Here is a 21,243-nt window from a genome sequence, read left to right on the forward strand (position 1 = left end):
TTTTTTTTTTCAAGTTTTTATTCATTCTACCGGTAGTTATAGAACATGCGTTCTACGCCAGAGACCCTGACAGAAAGCTGAAGGGGAAGTTTCTCTACCTAGCCAGACACGTACAAACACTTTGCAACTTCTTTTCATGGCTGAGTATAACGGCATAGGAGGGGAGCATTCACACACACACACACGCACGCACGGACGCACGCACACGCCCCTTGGCCCCCACAGTCTGTTTTCTGGCAGTGGTTAATTTAGAAAAACAAATAGACCGGCCAGAATTAAATGTAACATTTCCTTGTAGGAAAAACAAAAAATGTAAGCAAAGCTCACACAGACTCCATCCACAGAGGAGAAGTCATCATTTCTTTCCAGTTAGCAGTCTGAGAAGTCCAGGAAAACTGTAAAAACTCATCAATTGGAGTAGGGCCAGAGGCAGGCAAGTTTTTCACTTTTTTAAAACTGCATTTTTTTTTTAAGTTTATGTATTTATTTTGAGCGAGAAGGTGGGGAGCAGAGAGAGGGAGACAGCAGGTTCCCAGCTGTTAGCACATAGCCGGAGGGGGCGCTCAATCCCGCGACCTGTGAGATCATGACCTGAGCGGAAATCAAGAGTCAGACACTTAACCGACTGAACCACCCAGGCGCCCCAAAGGTACATTTTTAACCAAAGTATAAAATACATACAGAAAAGTGCACAGACCTTTGTGGATTTCCACAAAGCTCACACATCTGTGTCAGCAGGGCCCAGACTGAGGGACCGACTCGACCAGGCACCTAAAGTGTCTTATCTCTCGGGGCGCCTGGGTGGCGCAGTCGGTTAAGCGTCCGACTTCAGCCAGGTCACGATCTCGCGGTCCGTGAGTTCGAGCCCCGCGTCAGGCTCTGGGCTGATGGCTCAGAGCCTGGAGCCTGCTTCCGATTCTGTGTCTCCTTCTCTCTCTGCCCCTCCCCCCTTCATGCTCTGTCTCTGTGTCAAAAATAAACGTTAAAAAAAAATTAAAAAAATAAAAAATAAAAAAAACAAAGTGTCTTATCTCAGTCCCCACCTTTCCCAGAGAAAGGAAAACAACATCCAGGCTTCCTTTACTTTCAAGATGTCTTGGCTGCTTTTGAACTTTGCGTAAACAGAATCTTACGATATACACTTCTTAGTGTCTGCCTTCCCTTTCACTCAATAGCGTATCTATAAAATCCGTCCAGGGAGGGACAGCCAGGGAAGGCAAGGGACTTGCTCAGGGTCCTTCTGCAATGAATTGGTGGAGGGTCTTCTTGATCTTTGGACACGTCCTTTTATTCTATTTTTTTAAGTCCATTTATTTATTTTGAGAGAGAGAGAGAGACAACACGAGTGGGGAAGGGGCAGAAGAGAGGGAGAGAGAGAGAATCTCAAACAGGCTCCACGCTGCCAGCACAGAGCTCAACGTGGGGCTCGAACCCATGAAACTGAGATCATGACCTGAGCTGAAACCAAGAAATGGACACTTAACCGACTGAGCTACCCAGGCACCCCCACATCCCTTTATTTTAAGATTCTCCAGATTGTAATTCTGGCCCTTAACTGATTTGTTAATCACTAAGTGGGTCCTTCTTAGACACAAGGATGGGTCCCAGCAATGGGCTTACAACCTTTCCTGAAGGAGGTCACTGAAAACAGTCAGTGAAGCCAGTTTCCACACGATCCCAATGCCTGGATTTCCCTGGCCGCTGCTGCTGAGTCTCCCCTCCTTCCTGGGGCCTATCCAAATCTGATCCAACCTTGACAGCACTAGCCAAGGACTCCTCCGGGAAGCCTTCCCAGATCTCACTTGCACACAGGACAGATTCCTCCTCTGAGCTCCTCTGTGCAGAGGGAACAAGAGCATGTGCTGACTGGGTGGGTGGGCACTGACCTGACAAACCCAGCACCATGTTCCCCCCAGACCCTGTGAGGGGAGCCCTGGAGGAGAGCCACCATGCCACGGCCTGCACCCCTGACCCCTGAGCCTGCTGATGTCTCCAGGGAGACGCTTTGTGATCCTATGTGCTGGGGCGGCCAGAAGCCATGCATCTACTGTGATTAATTAGTGGCATTTGAAATGTGGCAACAGAGTCATCATGAAACTGGGCACCCCTGGTGTGAGAACTCTCATCTCTTAACCGGAACATTCATTTTGAAATATCCCATGAGTCACGGACATGAGCGCCATTAAATTGTTTGGTCTCAGATTAGCCAAGCCCTATAGAGGGGGGTAGGTATATTTGGGGACAACGGGGTTTCCCATCGCTGGACTTTGGTGTTTCTTGCCTTTTTTAAATTTCTTCTTTTGCTCTGACCACATTGCCTCTGCTCCACTAGAGTCTGGCTTTCTGGAAGCTGAATCTCCTTTCTTTTCAAGGTCCCTAAATATTACCCCCATTCCTTACTAACTTTTCACTTCGGTCACATGGCTTCTTGGCTTGCCACCCAAACGGGGCGGACCCAGTGTGTCATCTTCAATGAGAGTAGAGACGTGGAAGGAGCCCAAGAAGTGTAGAGCGTCCAATGCAAGAGGTCCCTCCAGAGGGCAGCTAAGGTTATCATTACACAGGATTTCTAGACCCAGTTCTGCCATTGGGCAAAGGTTAGGACGGACTTTCTTGTCAAGATGACATCGAACTGGGTCTCAATGAATGTCTAGTAGGACTTGACCCGGCAAATAAGCGTGGCAACAGCAGGGGGGCCCATAGCACAGGAAACCCAGCCTGGAGCAGCCTGGTCTGTGTGCACGTGTGCGTGCATGCGCTGGGGCAGGACAGCTGGCGTTCCTTGAACAGACACATGGGTGCATGGAGGGAGGGGATGGCAGGACGGAGGCTGCTGAGTTGGCGGGATCGATTCCTCATCCAATTCATTCACTCAACAAATTGCAAGCCGGCTGAGCGCCAGGCCCTGCGAGAGGCGCCGAGAGGACAAGAGCAAACAACACAGATGCCAAGCCCCAGCTTTGCGGCGTTTATGACCTCGGAAGCAGAGACAGACAATACGTTCAGTGAATAAGATGCATGTTAGCAGATGGTGGCCCTGAGTCTGGGTCCCACTCCTGCCACAAGCCGGCTGGAAGTCTTTGGACGAGAACCTAACCTTTCTGCAGGGACATTAGCAAGATCCATGTATCAGGTGCAAGTTCGTTGGGACTCGAAGAAAAGGCCCTTGGTGGGAGGCGCTGAAAGGCAGTGACATCTGATAGGTGACAGTGGGAGCAGCCATCAGAAGTGTTTCATTTACCGCACTGTGGGGTTAAGAGGCTAGAGGATGGGCTCGTGGTTGCTGGCTTTCTGAAGGCACCCAGGTCTATACTGAGGGACGGCTGGAAAAAAGCCGTGTGCCCTTCTCATCACGAGGTATTGCCTCAAAGAGTGCAGTTTTTTTTTCACGCTTCACCTTAAAATTTAAAACTACTATTTCAAATAATTTTTCACAGAAATGAAGTAATGTTTTAATCCTAATTCTTTTTTATGATAGTAAAGTATTAAGATAAACTTGGCCTTGTTAGGGGCGCCGGGTGGCTCCGTCCGTCGGTTAAGCCGCCGACTTGGGCTCAGGTCATGATCTCGCAGTTCATGAGTTCGAGCCCCACGTCGGGCTCTGTGCTGACAACTCAGAGGCTGGAGCCTGCTTCCAATTCTGTGTCTCCCTCTCTCTCTGCCCCTCCCCCACTGGCTCTCTCTCTCTCAAAAAAAAATAAATAAACATTAAAAATTTTTTAATTAAAAAAAAGATAAAATTTGCCATTTTAACTACTTTCATGTGTGTCATTGAGTGGCAATTAAGTACATTCACACTGTGGTGCAACCATCCCTGCCTTCCATCTCCAGAATGTTTTTATCTTTCCAAACTGAAACTTTATCCGTTGAACAATTAACGGATCTCCATTCCCCTGTCCCCCTGCCCCTGGCAAGCACAGTACTCCTTCTGCTTCTATAAATTCAACTCCTCTAGGAACCTCATGTAAGTGCAATCACATAGAATTTGTTCTTCCGTGTTGGGCTTATTTCCCTGAGCATAAGTCTCCAAGGCTCATCCATGGAATATCATGTGTCGGAATTCCAAAGTGGATATTTTAAGGCTAAAATTTGAGGTGCTGGGGTCATGGGGCCCTGAGTCAGACACACAGGAAGGATAAATGACTCCGACGGATGACAGGATGGGGGAAGTGAGAGGTTGTGGCTAAAAGCAGCTCTAAAATTACGACTGGTGCCAGTCAGAGGGACACTTGTCCTGGGCATTGCCTTTCAGGAAGTCTGGGGGGGGGGGGGGGTTGTCCCCGGGGCCCTTGAAAGCAGGACCCAGAGCCAACCTGGGCATGTCTTTCAGTCTCAGGGACCTATGAACTGTCCTCCCCAAAGGGGTCATGCCCCAAGGGTTTCTTGAAGACCTGTAGGAGGCAGACACCATGGCCTGACGTTCGTTCCAGAAAAGTCAGTGCTAAACCCAAAGGGATCTTTGCACGGATGGCATTGAGTGCCAGGGGAAGCCAGGCCAGCATTTGATCCCACCAACAGAGCCAGGCAAAGAGGCCCCCCAGCTTTGTGTTAGCTTCCTGTCACATTGGGTTGGGGTAATGAGCCCATCATCGGGCCGGAGAGTAGAGGATGCCTCTGCCTTCAGACGGTGGAGAGGAGCCAGGTTCGATGGAAAACGCACTGAGCTGTTCTCAGGAGGCCTAGGTAGAGTCCTGGCTCTGCAACAGTCGGCCTCACCCGTCTCCAAGGGCAGGGCTGTGTGCATTGGTTCAAGGTGCTGGACCACATCCCTCCGATGCTTTCAGATTTTAGAAAATCAACTGCTGAAGTCACCATCTTCTTCCTCTGAGATGGCCCAAGGCTTGGGCAATTCAGAGGCTGGCAGTGACAATGAATGCCACCAAAAACAGCTCCAGGCCCTTGGACAGCTTGAGTCCAGGTCACTTTCCCAGGGACGAGAGGACAGTGGTGGTAATCATGAGGTACGGAGTGCTTGTGGGGCATCGGAAGCTGTGCCCAGCACCATCACCTTTACTCTTCCTTGATACCCATGGAGGCTCACGTGGCTGTTGTCCCCACTTGACAGAGAAGGAGATTGGAGCTCAGGGAGGCTCAGTCACGTGACTGATGGCCAGCTGGTCCAGGACCGGAAGCTAGTCCAAGCTCACGGAAGCATGATTAGACAACGGATGAGCAGACTCATGACCTCGTAAGTCCGCCACCATCAGTGCCACTTTCCTGTGACCCAGAGGGATCTTAAAGTCCAATCACCTGTCTCCACAAAGCTCTTTCCCGAATCCTCTGGGAAGGGAGGTCTGTCGGGAGAGTTCCTGGCTGATGGGCTGTCGGGTCCGAGCGCCTCTTCCAGGGAGACTCTGCGGCTTGGCTTCCTGTACCCTCCCAGTAGCCGTCCCACAAAGCTGCAGAGTTGGTGCCTGGGGGCTTCTGAGTCGCAGGGGACGTGCTGTCCTCAACCGTTCAGCTTTCTGGGCTGAAAGTGTCTCTAACCGGCAGCTCCAGCAAGTGCTCCCTTCTTAGGGCAGTACCAGACGTAGGTGCCCTTGCCGGGGACGCAGGCTCATTCCCTAGAGCACTCGGCTGGAGGGGACTGTGCCAGCTCGGCCCCTTCTTCCCTCTGTGACACCTACACCCAGTATGATGTCACCTAGCTTGTTCCTCCGTTAAATGGTGAGAGACAGGCAGGAAAGGGCACAAGCGAATGTTATCCGTCCAAGACATCACGTTCTCTGGGTACCAGCCTGGCCTACACTAGCCCAGCTACATGTGCGCAGGCTGACAGAGGGCGGGTTCCGGGATCAGCAGAACTGTACTGTGCCTGAAAGCATCAGCATTCCTTTATTTACGCCTGATCTGTCTACCACCAGAGACTGGCACCCAGTGGCATCTAACAAATAATCACTGAATTGAATCAACTCATTTGTCTTTGTGCCCCTCTCCCACCCCACGCGCCTCAGCATCCCTAAACTAGCTCCTGGGACCGCGGACACGGAGGGTCCCAGAAATTCCTAGGACTTCTGAAAGCAAATGGTCCTTAGCAGGCTGGCGGGCACCTCCAGCGGGACACGGGGCCAATGGTGCGTTCAGTCTGGCTGAGACAGGGTGTGATTTGAACATCACTCTTGATTCATGGAAAAATAATCTGCGGGCGCCCTTGGCTGGTCTCATACGGATCTGCCTTGAGGGAATGACTTTGCGTTTCCAAAGGGACTCGGAAAAATTACTCCCGTTGTCCCCATTGATGAAACGTGACCCTTTTACGAAACAAGTTGTTGCAAAACAAGAATGGTGGATGTGTGTCTGTGTGTATGCATGTTCGCAAAGGGAATCTGATCTCAACCCAGCCCCGACTTTCAGCATGGATGGAAATTAACTGGAGCTTAGTACCGACGGTAACTGCAGAACAGCTACTGAAATTCGTCACCCGCTTTCCTTCTTTTTAACCCTACCAGAAGGCACTTTTGAAGGACCTAAGTTGGCCACTATTGAAAGGGCAGCTTGTGTAGTGGAGGAATACAAAGTCCTGCGTTCAAGTCCTAATTGAGCCTTTGTTTTTTCATCTGCAAAATGGAGCCCATGACACCTGCCCTGTCTGGCCCGCAAGAAGTTTGTGAGACTCAAGTGAGAAAATGTATCTTGAAACCCTCCATAAAGTAACATATGTTACCACCAGTCACTTACTTCATCAGTATATGCTGTGCACCTGCTCTGTACGTAGCGTGGCAACGGATGGCAAGGGACTAGGACCAGTGTCTCGTTATCACCTGTGGGGTCAGCCTTCACCCAGGCTGTCCCAGCTGCCCTCTGCTTCCGCACGCCTCACCCATCCAGAGAGAACCAAGCACATCTACCCCTGACTGGTGAAACCACTAGTCTCTTTGACATGACTCTCGTTAGCCCTCGCCAATTCCAGAAAGGAGGTTTAATGACAGTCTCTTGTTCCTCTTTGCACCTCTGCTCAGCTTCTCCAGGAAGTATTCCTTTCTGGATCAGGACACGGGACAGAGCTTGGTGCCACTTTTCCTTTGCCTGCGCCTGCACGGCATCATCAAAGGTAAGCCCTGCCTGAGTGAGTGCATCTGGGAAGGCTCTTGGGGACCCACCCCACCCTCAGCAACTCCCAGGAAAGACCCCGCAGGCCTTTCCAAAGGAATCAGCTGGGATATGGCATGGTCACCTCCAAGTTGTGTGACTTTGGGAAAGTCACATAACTGCCTGGTCTCAGTGTCCCTGTCTGTAAAATGGGGGATAGTCAGAGCTTCCGTGAAATACGATATTGGATGAAGGGACTTATGGATTGTGAAAGTATGTGCAGCCTCCAAGGGCTGTGTTATTGTCATCTAGCCACGTGCCCTGCATCTTAGAGCGGCGTCCCCTCCAGGTCACTTGCTCCGTGGTTGGGGAGGAGACTCCGGGTCTGTGCGCCAGACCTGGCTTTCTCAGCCTCCTGCGCTGGGCCTGGGGGAAGGCATCTGTGACTTGGAAAGAGGAGGAAGCCCCCTGGGGAGTGTGTTTTGGGGCTGCCTGGGGGGGGGGGGGGGGCTCCCAGACCTTTGTGAATGAAAGCACATTTGGGAAGTTTTCAAAGCCATTTCCAATTATCCAGATAAAACGCATAGCTTTAAAACCCAGGAATGGTTGATGGACCCCAGGTAGTTTTGTCCAAGTTGCTTCTAGACGCTCCCAAAGACACTGATGATCCGAACTCAGCCCTCCCTTCCTGGGCAGGATTTCGGCCAGGGGGCCGTGAACACTTTGGGGGAAAGTGCTCTGTGCCGGTCCATTTGGGCCCCACGCACCTTGTGACCCCCGGGGGGGCCCTGGCCAGGCCCTCTAATCCTCAACCCTTGACGTCCTCCTTTTTCTCTCTGCAAATCAGACTTCTGCGGCTCTGTTATGAATAAATCTATAAAAATGTTCTCTTTGTGTTTCTTCCAAGGCAAAAATCTGGAGGAGTTAAGGCACATTAACTTCTTCCCGGAGTCCTGGCTGATCCGGGTTACAGCCAACCATTACCACGCAGTGAGTTGCCAGCTCAGCAAGGAAACAATTATTGAAATTTATTGCTTTTCTGACCTGGCTTTCTCTGGAGACGTGTTTTGCATTTGAAACCTCTGAGCCTTTGAGGTCGGGATGTTTCTGGCTCCTCCTTCAGGGGAGTGGAGAGATTCAAGCCTGGCGGGGGCAGAGGGAGGAGGCTTGGGCGGAGCCAGGTGCTTCGGGCATGTGCACTGTTGACCTGGGGAGTGAGGCGGGGTCCGGGACCACCGGCTGCCCCGCCCTCCTGACCCAGCCCCCCCCCCCCCCCCCATGGACACACACGTAACCTGTGCTTGTTACTGAAATTTTGTTTATTAATTTTATTTTTTTTTAATTTACATCCAAATTAGTTAGCATCCAGTGCAACAATGACTTCAGGAGTAGATTCCTTAGTGCCCCTGACCCATGTAGCCCCTCCCCCCTCTCACCCTCCCTCCAGTAACCCTCAGTTTGTTCTCCATATTTGTGAGTCTCTTATGCTTTGTCCCCCTCCCTGTTTTTATATTATTTTTGTTTCCCTTCCTTTATGTTCATCTGTCTTGTCTCTTAAAGTCCTCATATGAGTGAAGTCCTATGATTTCTGTCTTTCTCTGACTAATTTCACTTAGCAGAATACCCTCCAGTTCCATCCACGTAGTTGCAAATGGCAAGATCTCATTCTTTTTGATTGCCGAGTAATACTCCATTGTGTGTATAAATCACATCTTCTTTATCCATTCATCCATTGATGGACATTCGGGCTCTTTCCGTACTTTGGCTGTTGTTGATAGTGCTGCTATAAACATGGGGGTGCATGTGTCCCTTCGAAAGAGCACACCTGTATCCCGTGGATAAATGCCTAGTAGTGCTATTGCTGGGTCGTAGGGTAGTTCTATTTTTAGTTTTTTGAGGAACCTCCATACCGTTTTCCAGAGTGGCTTCACCAGCTTGCATTCCCATGACGTTTTTTAAATGCAGAGAAACTGAATGAAAGAAAAGACATACCCCTCAGACCCATCACCCAAAGACAACCTACAACCACTACTAAGATCTCGTTGTGTTTTACTGACCGCAAACTCTTCCACCAAGAACATCTGCTATATAAACAACACTACTTTGCCTCTCTTTTAGTGCAGAAATTTGCCACGCTCCTAATTGTTAACTATTAGACATGGCTGTAGGCTGAACATATTTGCACGTGATGGTTTATTTTACTATCCTTAGAATTACTTTCTTGCAGGAGATTGTCAAGAACAGAAAATACTGGCCCAAAAAAGGAATGTTCATTTTTGTTCTTGATACGTAATAACAGTTTGGGACCAAAACGCTCTTCCCCCCCATAATGAATGAGCTTGCTTCACTTCGTACATCCTCAGCAAATTGGGCGTTTTTATCTCGGATCCCTTTTGTCAAATGAGAGGCAAACAACGAAATCTCATTTCTCAATATGCATTCCCTTTATTACTAGGAAATACGGATATTTTTGCAAGTGGCATTTCCCCCTTTGTGAATTGTCCTCTGCCAACTGTTGTAGTTCTTGTGTTTCAAATTGTGCATTTTTAGAGATGAAGTAGGGCAGTGTTGGAGTTCCGAAGATTTATGAGTCACTAGTTAAAATTCAATTCAGCCCAACAAATACCTATTGTAATGTGCAAACCACAGCACCCAGTGCCCCTGCACAACAGATAATGACTCCATGGAACCGAGCCTCTCTGGGACGTAACTCAGAACTATGCTCTAACAGAGCACAGTGGAGGCGGGAAACAGTCCTTGGGGCTGGACTTCTCAGGAAGTTCTCCTCCCCACCCCCACACACACCCTCTTCATGTTCTTCTGACCCGGCCCACCTCCTTCCTTTTGCCCCTTGTGGGATCCTGCCATGTCGTGGAGCCCGCCATGTGGGATCACGCTTGTGACTTTATGGGCGTGATCGTTCTCTGCATCACAATCAGGCTATTTATGTGCACATTTTATTTACCCGGGGAAAATTCTCAGGAATGTTTCTTGTTCTCATCTCTCGTTCTCTGAAAGCATTAAGCACAGTGCCTGGCACATAGTCGGCGTCGACAAATACTGCAGACTGGATTCATGGCCAAGTGTGGGATCCAGAGACAGAGCTATCTACCAAGCACGGTGGGGGTTGTGGGATCAATGAACCGACGCAGAGATGGGGAGAGATGCTCGTGTCCCAGGGTCAGATTGCCAGTGAACTGTGTGCACCTGTCTTTCAGCTGGAGAGTGGGGGTGACATGGCCCACGTTAAAGATCTTACCACCCAGGCTGTGAGATTCGGGCTGCTCTTTAACCAGGTACAGACCCCTGGGCCCAAGCAAGGGGAAGGACCGTTTTCTCCCATGCTCGGTTAAGGACATTTGTATAATCGCTTCTTACCTCTGTTAGGAAGGCCAGGGAAGAAAAGAAAATAGTCATGTCTCTTCTGCACGTTCCCACCACACCCTGGGAAAAACAATTCGCAAGACAGGGGCCTGGGACAGGCCATCTATTTATCTGATGTGCACATCCAAAATTTCTCCTTGGGGGGGACCAACTGTCCTCGTTTTTCGGGGATGGAGGAGTTTCCCTGGGAAGCAGGACTTTCAGTTCTGAAACCAGGAAGGGCCTGGGCAAGCTGGGATGAATGGGTCGTTCTCTTCCCCGCAAACATCAAGACTTGCCAACAGTCCCGGGAGAGATTCCACTCCAAGCCTGTGTTGGCAGTTACAAAGGGGAAGCTATTCTGGGCGGGTATTTTCATGGGTCCCCCAGATCAAAGCAGAGTGGGTCAGGGAACTTGGCTGCAAGGTGTGTGGGCACTCAGCCACCAGGGGTGTATGCAGGGCTAGTGGCTGCATTCTGTCTTGGGTTCCCTGGGATGGGCACAGTTCTGCAAGCAATTGCTGTACCCAGTTGTTGAAAGCCACTCCAGTAGTGATCTCAAAAGAAGTTGTGTTTCAGGGACTCGGGGCTCTGAATCTATCATCAAAGACTCCCCTCTGGGTCAGGCCTGGATGGGCTGGGTCTACACCTCGCTTGCCTACACCTGCCTAAGTGGACAGACTGCACACCGCAGGGGCCAGGAGGACACCTTGCAATACCATGAATATGGAGTATCTTTTAGGCCCATCCAAATTGGAGCAAATGCTTTGCTTCATAGGTCTGCAGGCCACAGATTATCTAAGAACATGCCTAACTCATCCTTCTCCCCCCTAGAGGATGTGCAGAGCAGTTAAGATCATCACTGAGTACAACCCATGGGGTTTGTGAAGTCACTACAGTTTGTTTGGCCCTTCCTGAGCTAAAATTGCTGTTGTGTTTTAATTAGTCACTTTTGTGTGTCAAATTAGTCGCTTTTGTTTCAGCTAGAATTTGTTTTTTCTGTGTCCTCTTGCCTTTGAATACAGAAGGTTTCTTTCCCTGTCACTTTGTTGTTTGTTTATCCTTCCCAACTTAGGAGTATACAACTCATTCGGAAGTGATCGCCATATACGGATTCTTCTTTGAGATAAAGGGAGTCAGACATGATACTACCTCTTACAGTTTTTACATGCAGGTAAGAAGGACAGCGCACAGGAAAGTTGTGTCTCTGAAATAGTCTTTTAGATCCAGAGTCAATTCATACGAAATTAATAATAATTGATCAATCATTAGCTAATGATGAATATGAAATGTGTTATAAGCCTACTGCTAATTATGCTCATACCTGTGAGGCCATTTGATTTTTACAACCTTGGGAGGTTTGAGGGTCCATATGGCCCCTATTGGCAAACTTGGGGTTCCATTCTAGACTCCGACTCTACGTTTGGGGCCCAGTTCGTCTTCTGTTCCTGCGTGATGGGCGATGCTTTACAGATGATCATTCTTCAGTGGAGGGAAGAGGGAACGGTCTTGTTTAGAGAGGCAAAGCAGGGCGGTGGACAGGACACCGGTGAATTCAGGAGGACAGAGGGATTCGCCTCAGTGCTCCTGCTACAGGCTTTTGGAGGAGTGCTGTGTTTTAGAGCAGAGTCGAAGTCAAGCTGCCTGGTGAGCCGCATGATGTTGACAAGCCCGTGAGCCTCCCCATGTCCGGCTTCCTGAGCCTTAAGATGGGGAAGGTAATAGGACCTACCTGACTTGGTTGTGGGCAATATTACTGTGTTCATTTGTGCAAAGCATGTGGCACAGGGCCTGACGCATAAGGCACTATATGATGATGCCGACAATGACAGTGACCACTATGATCAGGGACCACTATGTTCCCCTTAGGATTTGCCTTGTAAGTCTCTAAGGCATCAAGCTCCTTGAGAAACCGTATCTCATTAGTCTTTTTGTTATCACCACTAATCACAGTACCCGGAACACGGGGAGGTGCGTTTGTATTGTGAGCAGGTAAATGGATACATGCACGCCTGCAGAAACCTGAGCTTCAGCCCCAGCTTCGGCGCTACCTCCTTCCATGCCCCTGAGTGAGTCACATCTCTTCCTTGGGTCAGTTCTTGTCTTCAGTGACTCAGGCATTTCCCTACATGATGGAATTTACTGGATGCAGGCGATGAATTATGTAACAACACCCCTCGAAATACCCGTGTGCACACTCCATTGGTTTTTAAATCCTGGCAAGGCGATAGTGAAGACCTTCCAATTCGGTACAGCCTGACTTAGTGGCATTTTTCTGGGCTCGCCAGACCCCAGTCTGTCCACCGGTGGTTTGAGGTGGGGGGGGGGGGGGTCAGATGCGAGCTGACTCAGCAGCGGCAGCCGTTCTCAGGAGGTGGGGCTGCGGGGAGCACCCCCTTGCTCTCCGCACACCTTACACGGGAGAGTCGACGGACCACGTTTTGCTAACTCTGGGTCACCCCAGTTTCAGTTCCACCTGAGGTGGGTCACCCTCCTTGCAGAGAGTGAGGCACAGTGACGTGGTCTGCGAGCACAGCCCCGTCAGCCTGAGGGCGGAACGCCTGGTGAAGTACGAGATCAGAGCCCAGACCCTGGTGGACGGCCAGTGGCAGGAGTTCAGGACCAACCAGATCACCCAGAAGTTTGGGTTCTCCAAGCCGTCCTGCAAAAGCCACGTGAGTGTTTGACTTCTTTTCTCTTTTGTGTCTTTTTTTTGCACTTTCTCTCCACCACTCCTTTTTTTGGGCGATCACTGGCTTTCCATCTCCAGTGGTCCACAGGGGAAGCTTGCTCGCTTTCTTAAAAGGTGGTCACAGCTCCGCGTCACGCTCAAGAGAAACCTAGAATAAAAAGCTGAGGATGCGGAAAGCTATCACTATCACACCAGATCCAGTTTGTAAATGTCAAAGGGTCCTGTTTTGGGAGGAGGGGAGGTTTGGTGGAGTGTGCCTGCCACCATCGCCTCCGCTGTTGCCTGGACATCCCCTGTGACGTGCCCCAAGATCCGTGGCCTGGCCCACCTGCCTCAGTGGCCGGCGAGAGCATCCGGGCGGATTCTGTACCTGGCCTGGCTCCTGACGGGTAAAATCCAAAGTCTGCCAGAGAGCCTGTCTGTAGTCCTAGGAGGAACTCTGAGCGTGAATTTCAGGAGGTCCAGGGGCCGCCCTGGGTGCCCCGCAAGGAGTGGGACTCAGCTTTAAGCCAGGGGGTCCTTCCCCGTCCCGGCTGCGCATCAGAAATCAGCACGCTGGGCTCCTCACGAGGTCCACAGGCCCGCGCGCCACCCAGCTCCTGAGGCGATGTATTCCGCGGTGGGGCCCGACATCAGTGTTGTTTAAAGCTTCCCAAGTTATTCTCTGCGATGTCAGAAATCAGAACCGCGATTTCCCCTTGTGGAGGTGGGGGCAGGGGGGGCGGCGCCAGGATATTGGCCAGGAGGGAACGTAAAGGTTTGGGGGGGTGCCTGAAATGTTCTCTGTGGTGATCGGCGTGGCAGTCACCCAGGTGTACTCACTCGTGAAAATCCACCGAGCCAAACCCTTAAGATGTGTGTACTTTATTGTATCTAAGTCATACTTAAATGTTTTAAAGTTTGCTTTATAGACCTTCCCTAGGTGGTTCTAATGTGCAACCAGAGTTGGGAATGGCTGCTTACACCACTGTTAAGGCCTCCCCCCCCCTCAAGAGAGCAATCGTATTCATCCTAAAAGCCCCGTTTGCTTTCTTCCGTTTCATCTTCTAGGCCTTGAAAATCCACACCGTGGGCCTTCCAATCTATGCAAGTTTTTCATTCATCTTCCCAATGTCTTGACAGTTTCCAGAAGAACCTGTGGGATTTTTCTTTCTTTCGCCAGGGTCTACATAAAAGAAAATAAAACCGCGTTAAAGGGACTGCTCAAGCATTCAGGTGACTTTCCTAGTGGGCAGCGAGCGATCTCAGCAGAACTTGGGCCCCCTGTCGGGCTGCTGTGACAGAGAACCGCAGGCCCGGGGGGCTCACAAACAGCAGACGTTTACTGCGCACAGTTCTGCGGGGTGTCCAACATCAAGATGCTGGCACATTCAGGGTGGGGGCTGGTGATAACTTGCTTCCTGGTTCACAGACGGCTGCCTCCTCGCTGGGCCCTCACATGGTGGAAGGGGCGAGGGGGCCTCTGGGGCCACGTTTTTTTTTTTTTTTAATTTATTTCTTTATTTTGAGAGAGAGAGAGAGAGGATAGAGAATCCCAAGCAGGCTCTGCCCCGTCAGCACAGAGCCCCATGTGGAGCTCGAACTCACAAACCATGAGATCGTGACCTGAGCCGGAGCCAAGAGTCAGATGCTTAACCGACTGAGCCCCTCAGGAGCCCCGTGGGGTCACTTTATAATGGTTAGAATGGGGCCATCACGACCTAATCACTTTCCAAATACCCATCACCTTTGGGGGTTAAGATTCAACATAGGGGTTCTGGGGAGACCTTCAAGCCAGAGCACCATATTTGTATCATTTGTGGATGGAAAGTACCAGACTGAGTCCATTCACCATCCTTGACCTCAGAGCAGCCAGAGGTCAGCCCTAACTTGCTGCTTGAGCTGGGACACTGCGACGGGCGCATCAGCAGTGACAACGAACTCCAGTTGGGAGCACTGATGCGTCTCTGCCTGCTACACAGCACACACCAGACCACTGTCCTTGCAGCTTTGGTTCAGCCAGAACAGGCGGCAGGAAGGGAAGGGAGCCGTTACAAGGTACAGAGTGACTTATTTCCCACCTGCCTTTTCAAATGGTGCTCACTGGTTTAGAGAAAGTGAGGTAGAGAGCCTTTCTCCCCACTTTGCGGATTCGTTTTCTGCTGCAGTGTAACAAAGGACCACAAATTCAGTGGCTAAAAACAACAGACAGGTATTGTTTGACAACTGCTGTGGGTCAGGAGTCCAGGCAGCTTTGCTGGGTCCCCTGCTCAGGGTCTCACAAGTCTGCAGTCTAGTGGCAGCTGGGCTGTGTTCTCATCTGAAGACATGACCGGGGGAGAGCCCACGTCCAAGTTCATGACGGTGTTGGCAGATTCATTTTCTTGTAGCTGCATCACTGAGGGCCTGGCTGTTCAGTGGCTGTTGGGAGAAGGTCACCCAGGTCCTGGCGGCCCCCCTGCAGTCCCCTGCTGGGAGTCTTTCTCTGTAGACATTTCAAAGCATGGCTGCTTGTCCTTCAAGGCCAACAGGAGAGTGTTGCTTGTGCCAGTCTGTTAAGACAGAGTCTTATACCAAGGTAATCTTGGGAGTGACATCCGACCATCTTACCCATGTTGTCTGGACTAGAAGTGAGTTACATGTTCCACCACATTCAAGGGAAGGGGGTTATACAAGGAGTCATCTCAAGTGTACCCACTGCAGCATGTTATCCAGTGTCTTTGGGAAAGTGACGGAGCATCCTTGATGCTGTGCAGATACCAAAGTGGGCAAATTTTGTCTAATGATCACCTCAGTATCAGACATGGGCCGAAGGGACCCCCTTCCCAGCAGAGGACTGATGCCCCGTGCAGAGTGACCTGGGAGGGAGGGAGGGAGGCTGGTGGGAAGGTGGGAGGTTTGGAGCACAGAACTGGGAGTTGGATCCATTTTCCAGGGTATCCCTGCTCCCCGTCTGCAAGTCCTGGCCCGTCTCCCTCACCAGCTTGCTTCTGGCCAAGTCCCGCCCATGGGAAGTAGTGACAGAGGCTTGAAGGACAAGAGACTAGGAGAAGCCAGGCGTTTTCCAGCAGCGGCTTCTGCCTGCCTCCTGCCATGGTCCCAGCGTCCATGAAATGGCCCTGTTTCTGGTTCTGTGTCCCTTCAGGCCAAGAGGCCACAGTGCACGCTTCCTTCTGCTGCGAGTCTCTGGGTTATCTCATCCTCTGTTTGCCTTCTTAGTTCTTCCTTCATCCCCATAATCAGTTCTCTGTATTATATTCATTCTGTTTGAAATCCCTGGAGGACTGTGTGCTTTCCAGACAAGCCCCTGATAGGAAAGCTTTTGATTAGTTGGTAAGTGTGCCCCTGTGGGGTAGGTGGTTGGAAAACCCCATATGGATAATTCTTCCCATCCCTGCAGGGCTGGGGCAAGGGTGAGGCTCCCCTCGCACCCAAGTACTCAGTAATTCAGATAAATAATATTTTAATGCAATATTTAAAATTTTTAACATTTATTTATTATGGAGAGACAGAGAGAGACAGAGAGGAGCAGGGGAGGGGCAGCGAGAGGGGGAGACACAGAATCTGAAGCAGGCTCCAGGCTCCAAGCTGTCAGCACAGAGCCCGACGCGAGGCTCGAACTCACAAACTGCGAAATCATGACCTGAGCCGCAGTCAGACGCTCAACCGAATGAGCCACCCAGGCGCCCTTCTGATGCGATATTTGAAAAAAAATAAAAAATCAATGCTAAAAATCTATGATGCAGTTTGATGAATTACATACGGTAAGCACGCACATGTAACCAGCTCCGAGATCAAAACCCAAAAGAGCATCATCCACACCCCAGACACCCCCACCCCTGCTTACTACCCTCCCAGTCACTACGCCTCGAAAGTAAACACTGCCCCAACTGTCACCATTAATTAGTTTGGCCATTTAGTTGCAATATTCAATCAACAGTATCACACAGTGCACTCCCGTTCTTGTGTTCAACATCTTGTTTAAGAGATTCACTTATGTTTTCATAGGGAGGTACGGTTTGTCTTCAAATAAGCGTGATAGTTTAAGTTTTCTTTTTTTAGAACAGGAAATGTTATTTCTAATAATATAGGCTTGTCAAAGAAAAAGAAGAAAATACCAAGAAGAAAATAAAGTCCGCTGGGATTTTATTATGTTTATTAAAAAGTTATTTATTTATTATAAAATGTTATTTATTGTAAAATTATTATATAACATTATTATTGTATTAGATTTTATTTTTTGTTATCTCCATCACTCACAAGTCTGGCAGGCAACCTTTTGGAATCAGTTGTAGGTGCACTTACAGTTTTTGTGGGGTTTTTTTTTCCCCATTCAAAATGGGACTATGCCGTGCTTCTTCCTTAGAACCTTGATTTTATTCTTAAGGATGAAACAGAATGATTTCCTTAACCAAGGAGCGAGTATTTGGGGAAGAAGACAGCGAATGGTGTCATTTGCGTCACCTCCAAACTAATTGTGCCAAGTTGTACAAGTCGCCTGTCACTTTAAAAGCCACCTGTCACTTCCCCTCAGTGAGCATTGCCAGTTCCTCTTGGGACCGTGAGCCTGTGCCACTGCTGCGTGTGACAGCCCCTTTACGGCCGGCCCCTGTGCAGCCGTGTGGGGGCGTGATGATACTGGCTCTAGAAAAAGAGAGACCTCCTGGCGCTTTTCCAGAGTCCTGTGGGATAACAGCGAACGTGAGAACTAAAACCTTCTGAAAAGCGAGTGTGAGTCTACAGATGTCCAAGGGAGAAGAGGCTGTTTGGAAACACTGCTGAGACAGGAATGATCGCCCACCATCTAAACAATGCAACGGTGCCAGCTTAGCCCTGCGGAACATGCAAACTCGTGATCCCGGACCCCGCAGGAGTTCGAGAAACTCGCAAAGCAGCAATGCCAAAACTATCTCCCTGAGGTGCATAGCCAAGCCGTGAGGGTCCAAAAGCCCGGGATGTAGGAGGAAGGCAGCCCCCCAAAGAAAGGGTAGGAATCTCCTGCCTCCAGGACCAACAACAGAAGGGCAGGAGGAAGAAGCACTTGACTGGCAACGAGAGGGGCCCTTGGATGTCATTTCTACCTGCTCATTGTACAGTGGGGGAAACCGAGGCCCAGCGAGCTGGAGGGACAGTTCTGGTTGGCAGGTGCTTACCAAGCACCTCTGACCCATTAGGCACTTGCCACCCACCTTCTCATGGAATTCTAACCCTTCATGAGTTAGCTGTACCTTCCACATCTGGTAAGAGTGGAAGCTGAGCCCCAGAGAGTAAGGCACTCAGGGGTCCAAGGCTCCTCAGAGTGACAGAGCTGGGGGCCACTCAGGGCTGGCCACAGGGCCGATGTGTTTCCACTTCCCTCCATGACCAATGAGAAGAGGCAAAATGTTTTAGGGTACTTAATTCAAGTATTGAATGAACGCCTACCTTATTCTCAATAAAACTGTGCCCTGAACATCCAGGGCATGCAGGACCATGCCGCGTAGGGCGGTGTCCCATGTGAAAGGCCATGTGATTCTGACCGGGGCTTTTGGGACGGGGTGAGGGTGATCGCACTGAGAAGGTAGCACATACATGGGCCTTGGAGGGCGGGCAGTATCCTTGCAGGTGGAGGACGGGGGGGGGGGGGGGGGGTTGGGGGCGGTGGGGAGGCGGCCCACTGGTGGGAGCAGGCGGGTCTCCCGGTCCAGGGCTTTTGGATGGAAGGCCTCACCTGAATCCCCTGGGAGCTGGTGCAAGAGGAGGTGGCCAGGCCCCAGCTGCAGAGGCTGACGTTGCAGTCCAGGGGACGCCTAGGAACCTGCGCTTTAAGAGGCTTCTTGGGAGGTCCAAACGCAGGACGTCTGCCCCCCCACTCCCGCGCACGCCCCCCCCCCCCTGCGCCCAGAGACTCCACCCTGAGGGTGTCCTTCCCACCACAGGGTTCCCCGCGGCACCACAGAGACAACCGACTGCCTTCCTTGCCCAGTGGGGAAAATCTGACAGTTCCGCCAGACCTGTGAATCTATTTCGCCACGCTAATTTTAGTTTCACAACCAAATTTCCTGTCCTATGAAAGAAACAACTTTTCAGGAGGCGCCACCCCTTTCCACTAGGGGGCGAGGTCTGCCTCCAAAAGGGGAACTGGGATTTTCGCCGCAGAAATTCGCACCCCAAAACTTCACCTTGCGGAGTCCCCTTTGCTTAGTGGCTGAAAGTGAACTTTTGCACAGCCTATGTCAGGCGCTGGTCCTTTGAACGTCTACAGTGTTCACGTCAGAAAAATCTCTGAGCTTGGGGAGCGTGGATCTTGAGCCAAAAAAAATTTGGGGGATGATCTTACAAGCTCTTCTCTTCATGAGAACTTAGAACAGAATTTTATTTTTTTTTAATTTTTTTTTAACATCTATTTATTTTTGAGACAGAGAGAGACAGAGCATGAACGGGGGAGGGTCAGAGAGAGAGGGAGACACAGAATCCGAAACAGACTCCAGGCTCTGAGCGGTCAGTGCAGAGCCCGATGCGGGGCTTGAACTCACCGACCGCGAGATCATGACCTGAGCTGAAGTCGGACGCTTAACCGACTGAGCCACCCAGGCGCCCCTAGACCAGAATTTTAAAACTCACAGTCACATGCCCACAGCAGGGACCGTGAGTGCTGGTCAACATAACCTGTTGTGTGCCAGGGCCGTGAACTCCTCTCTGCTTCTGTCATCACCCACCAGCTGGCTCACCTCTCCAGACCTTGCGTCCAAGAGGGATGGACAGAAGCCGCTCTGCGTGCAGCAACACTTTGAAGCCTTAAAGTCAAGAGTTTGGGTCCTGGCTCTGCCCTTTACTTTCAGTGTAGCCTTAGGCAAATCACCTAACCTCCCTGAGCCTCAGACCCTAATCTGAAGTTGGCAAGTAATCCCGTGGTAAGTGTTAAATAAATCGATGCATGATTTACAAAGCCCCCAACGCATAGCAGGAACTTAATACGATTTATTCTTGCTTTTCCCTCATCGCTTGAGGTCATTTTGTACCTGTTGAAGGTTAAGAAGGACACTGTGTGATCTCCAGCAGGTTCCTTTCCTTTCTCTGGGCCTGCTTTCCCCTATACAAAATGACAAGGTGAAACTAGGTGCCCTGGGTGGACCTTTCGAGCCGCAATCTTTTGAGTCCTCTGATTCCCCGGGGGGAGGAGAACCAAAGTGGATAGATGAACCTAGGAGCCAGGAGAAGGAGGGCCTGGGGAAGAAATGAACTGCCTTCCCTTTCCACAGGCTCATCGGATGGAGGACCAATCAGAAAGAGTAAGAGCTACTTTTTTTTCCTGTCTCCTCTTTGGAGGGTTTTGCATCCTGGAGACTGGTGTGTCTGTGGGAGCGGACAGGGGAGAGGAAGTTTTTAAGTTTTTGCTCTTGCGAGCCTAGGCCGGGCAGGGGAAGTGCGGGGGGGGGGGGGGGGGCTGCTGAGCTGCCGGGAGTGGGTGGGCTTCCGAGGGACTGGGTGGGGGAAGTCCCAAGCTGCATTTGCACGCCGGGTGTTGGTGTAGGAGGTGGTGGGGGCTGGTCCACAGACCCTGAGCCCTGGAGAAACCGGGCAGGGACGGCAGATTCTCTTGAAGGAAACAGAGACGGAGAAACCTCTGTGAGGGAATCCTCGGGGCAGTGCTGTCCACTGAACTTTCTGCCATCATGGGAATGCCCTAGATCCACCCTGTCCAGTATGGTAGCCACTAGCCCCGTGTGGCCACGGAGCACTTGAAATACGGCTAGTGGGACTGAGAACTTGAGTTTTAATTTTAGGTCATTTTAATGTATTTAAATGGCCACAAGTGCAAGTAGGAGCGAAGTGACAGTTGCACCCACCGAGGAGGGACCCCCAGGTCCTTCCTGCTTCTGGAAACCCTCCAGGGTACTGAGCCTCCTGGCCTCTCCCCGAGGCCCCAGGAGTGTAACTTCAGCCTGGGCACCACCCCCCCCAAACATTTACAGACTGCTGGGTGATGTCTACCTTCCGGGGGGCGGGGCGGGGGCGGGGGGCAGGAAGAAGCCAAGCTGGGGGGAAAGAAAGGCTCTCATGGCAGGAAAGCAAATTCAGCTCTGTATGGGGGGTACATACAACGACGGTACCCCCCACTTCTTCTACCAACACTGACGGTCATTTAAATTCAGATAAGTTAAAATGAAATAAAATTAACCACTGAATGTCTCCATCCA

At 50.7% G+C, this 21,243-nt stretch overlaps 1 protein-coding gene across 4 annotated transcripts in view; it reads left to right on the top strand.

Moving 5' to 3' along the window:
- Positions 1-14,283, top strand: part of BTBD16 (BTB domain containing 16) — a 45,409-nt gene extending 31,126 nt beyond the window's left edge. For 2 of the 4 annotated variants that reach the window (XM_053207179.1, XM_053207181.1), the window contains 7 exons: positions 5,066-5,188; positions 6,960-7,051; positions 7,937-8,019; positions 10,248-10,325; positions 11,468-11,566; positions 12,894-13,067; positions 14,135-14,283. In XM_053207179.1, the coding sequence (XP_053063154.1) occupies positions 5,066-5,188; positions 6,960-7,051; positions 7,937-8,019; positions 10,248-10,325; positions 11,468-11,566; positions 12,894-13,067; positions 14,135-14,203 (718 nt within the window). In that variant the 3' untranslated portion in view covers positions 14,204-14,283. The remainder of the gene's footprint in view (positions 1-5,065; positions 5,189-6,959; positions 7,052-7,936; positions 8,020-10,247; positions 10,326-11,467; positions 11,567-12,893; positions 13,068-14,134) is intronic. The other 2 variants (XM_053207180.1, XM_015065931.3) reach the window with 2 other exon arrangements.
- The last annotated feature ends 6,960 nt before the right edge of the window (positions 14,284-21,243 follow it).

Source organism: Acinonyx jubatus, chromosome D2 (assembly GCF_027475565.1).
Source record: "Acinonyx jubatus isolate Ajub_Pintada_27869175 chromosome D2, VMU_Ajub_asm_v1.0, whole genome shotgun sequence".
Classification (NCBI taxonomy): domain Eukaryota; kingdom Metazoa; phylum Chordata; class Mammalia; order Carnivora; family Felidae; genus Acinonyx; species Acinonyx jubatus.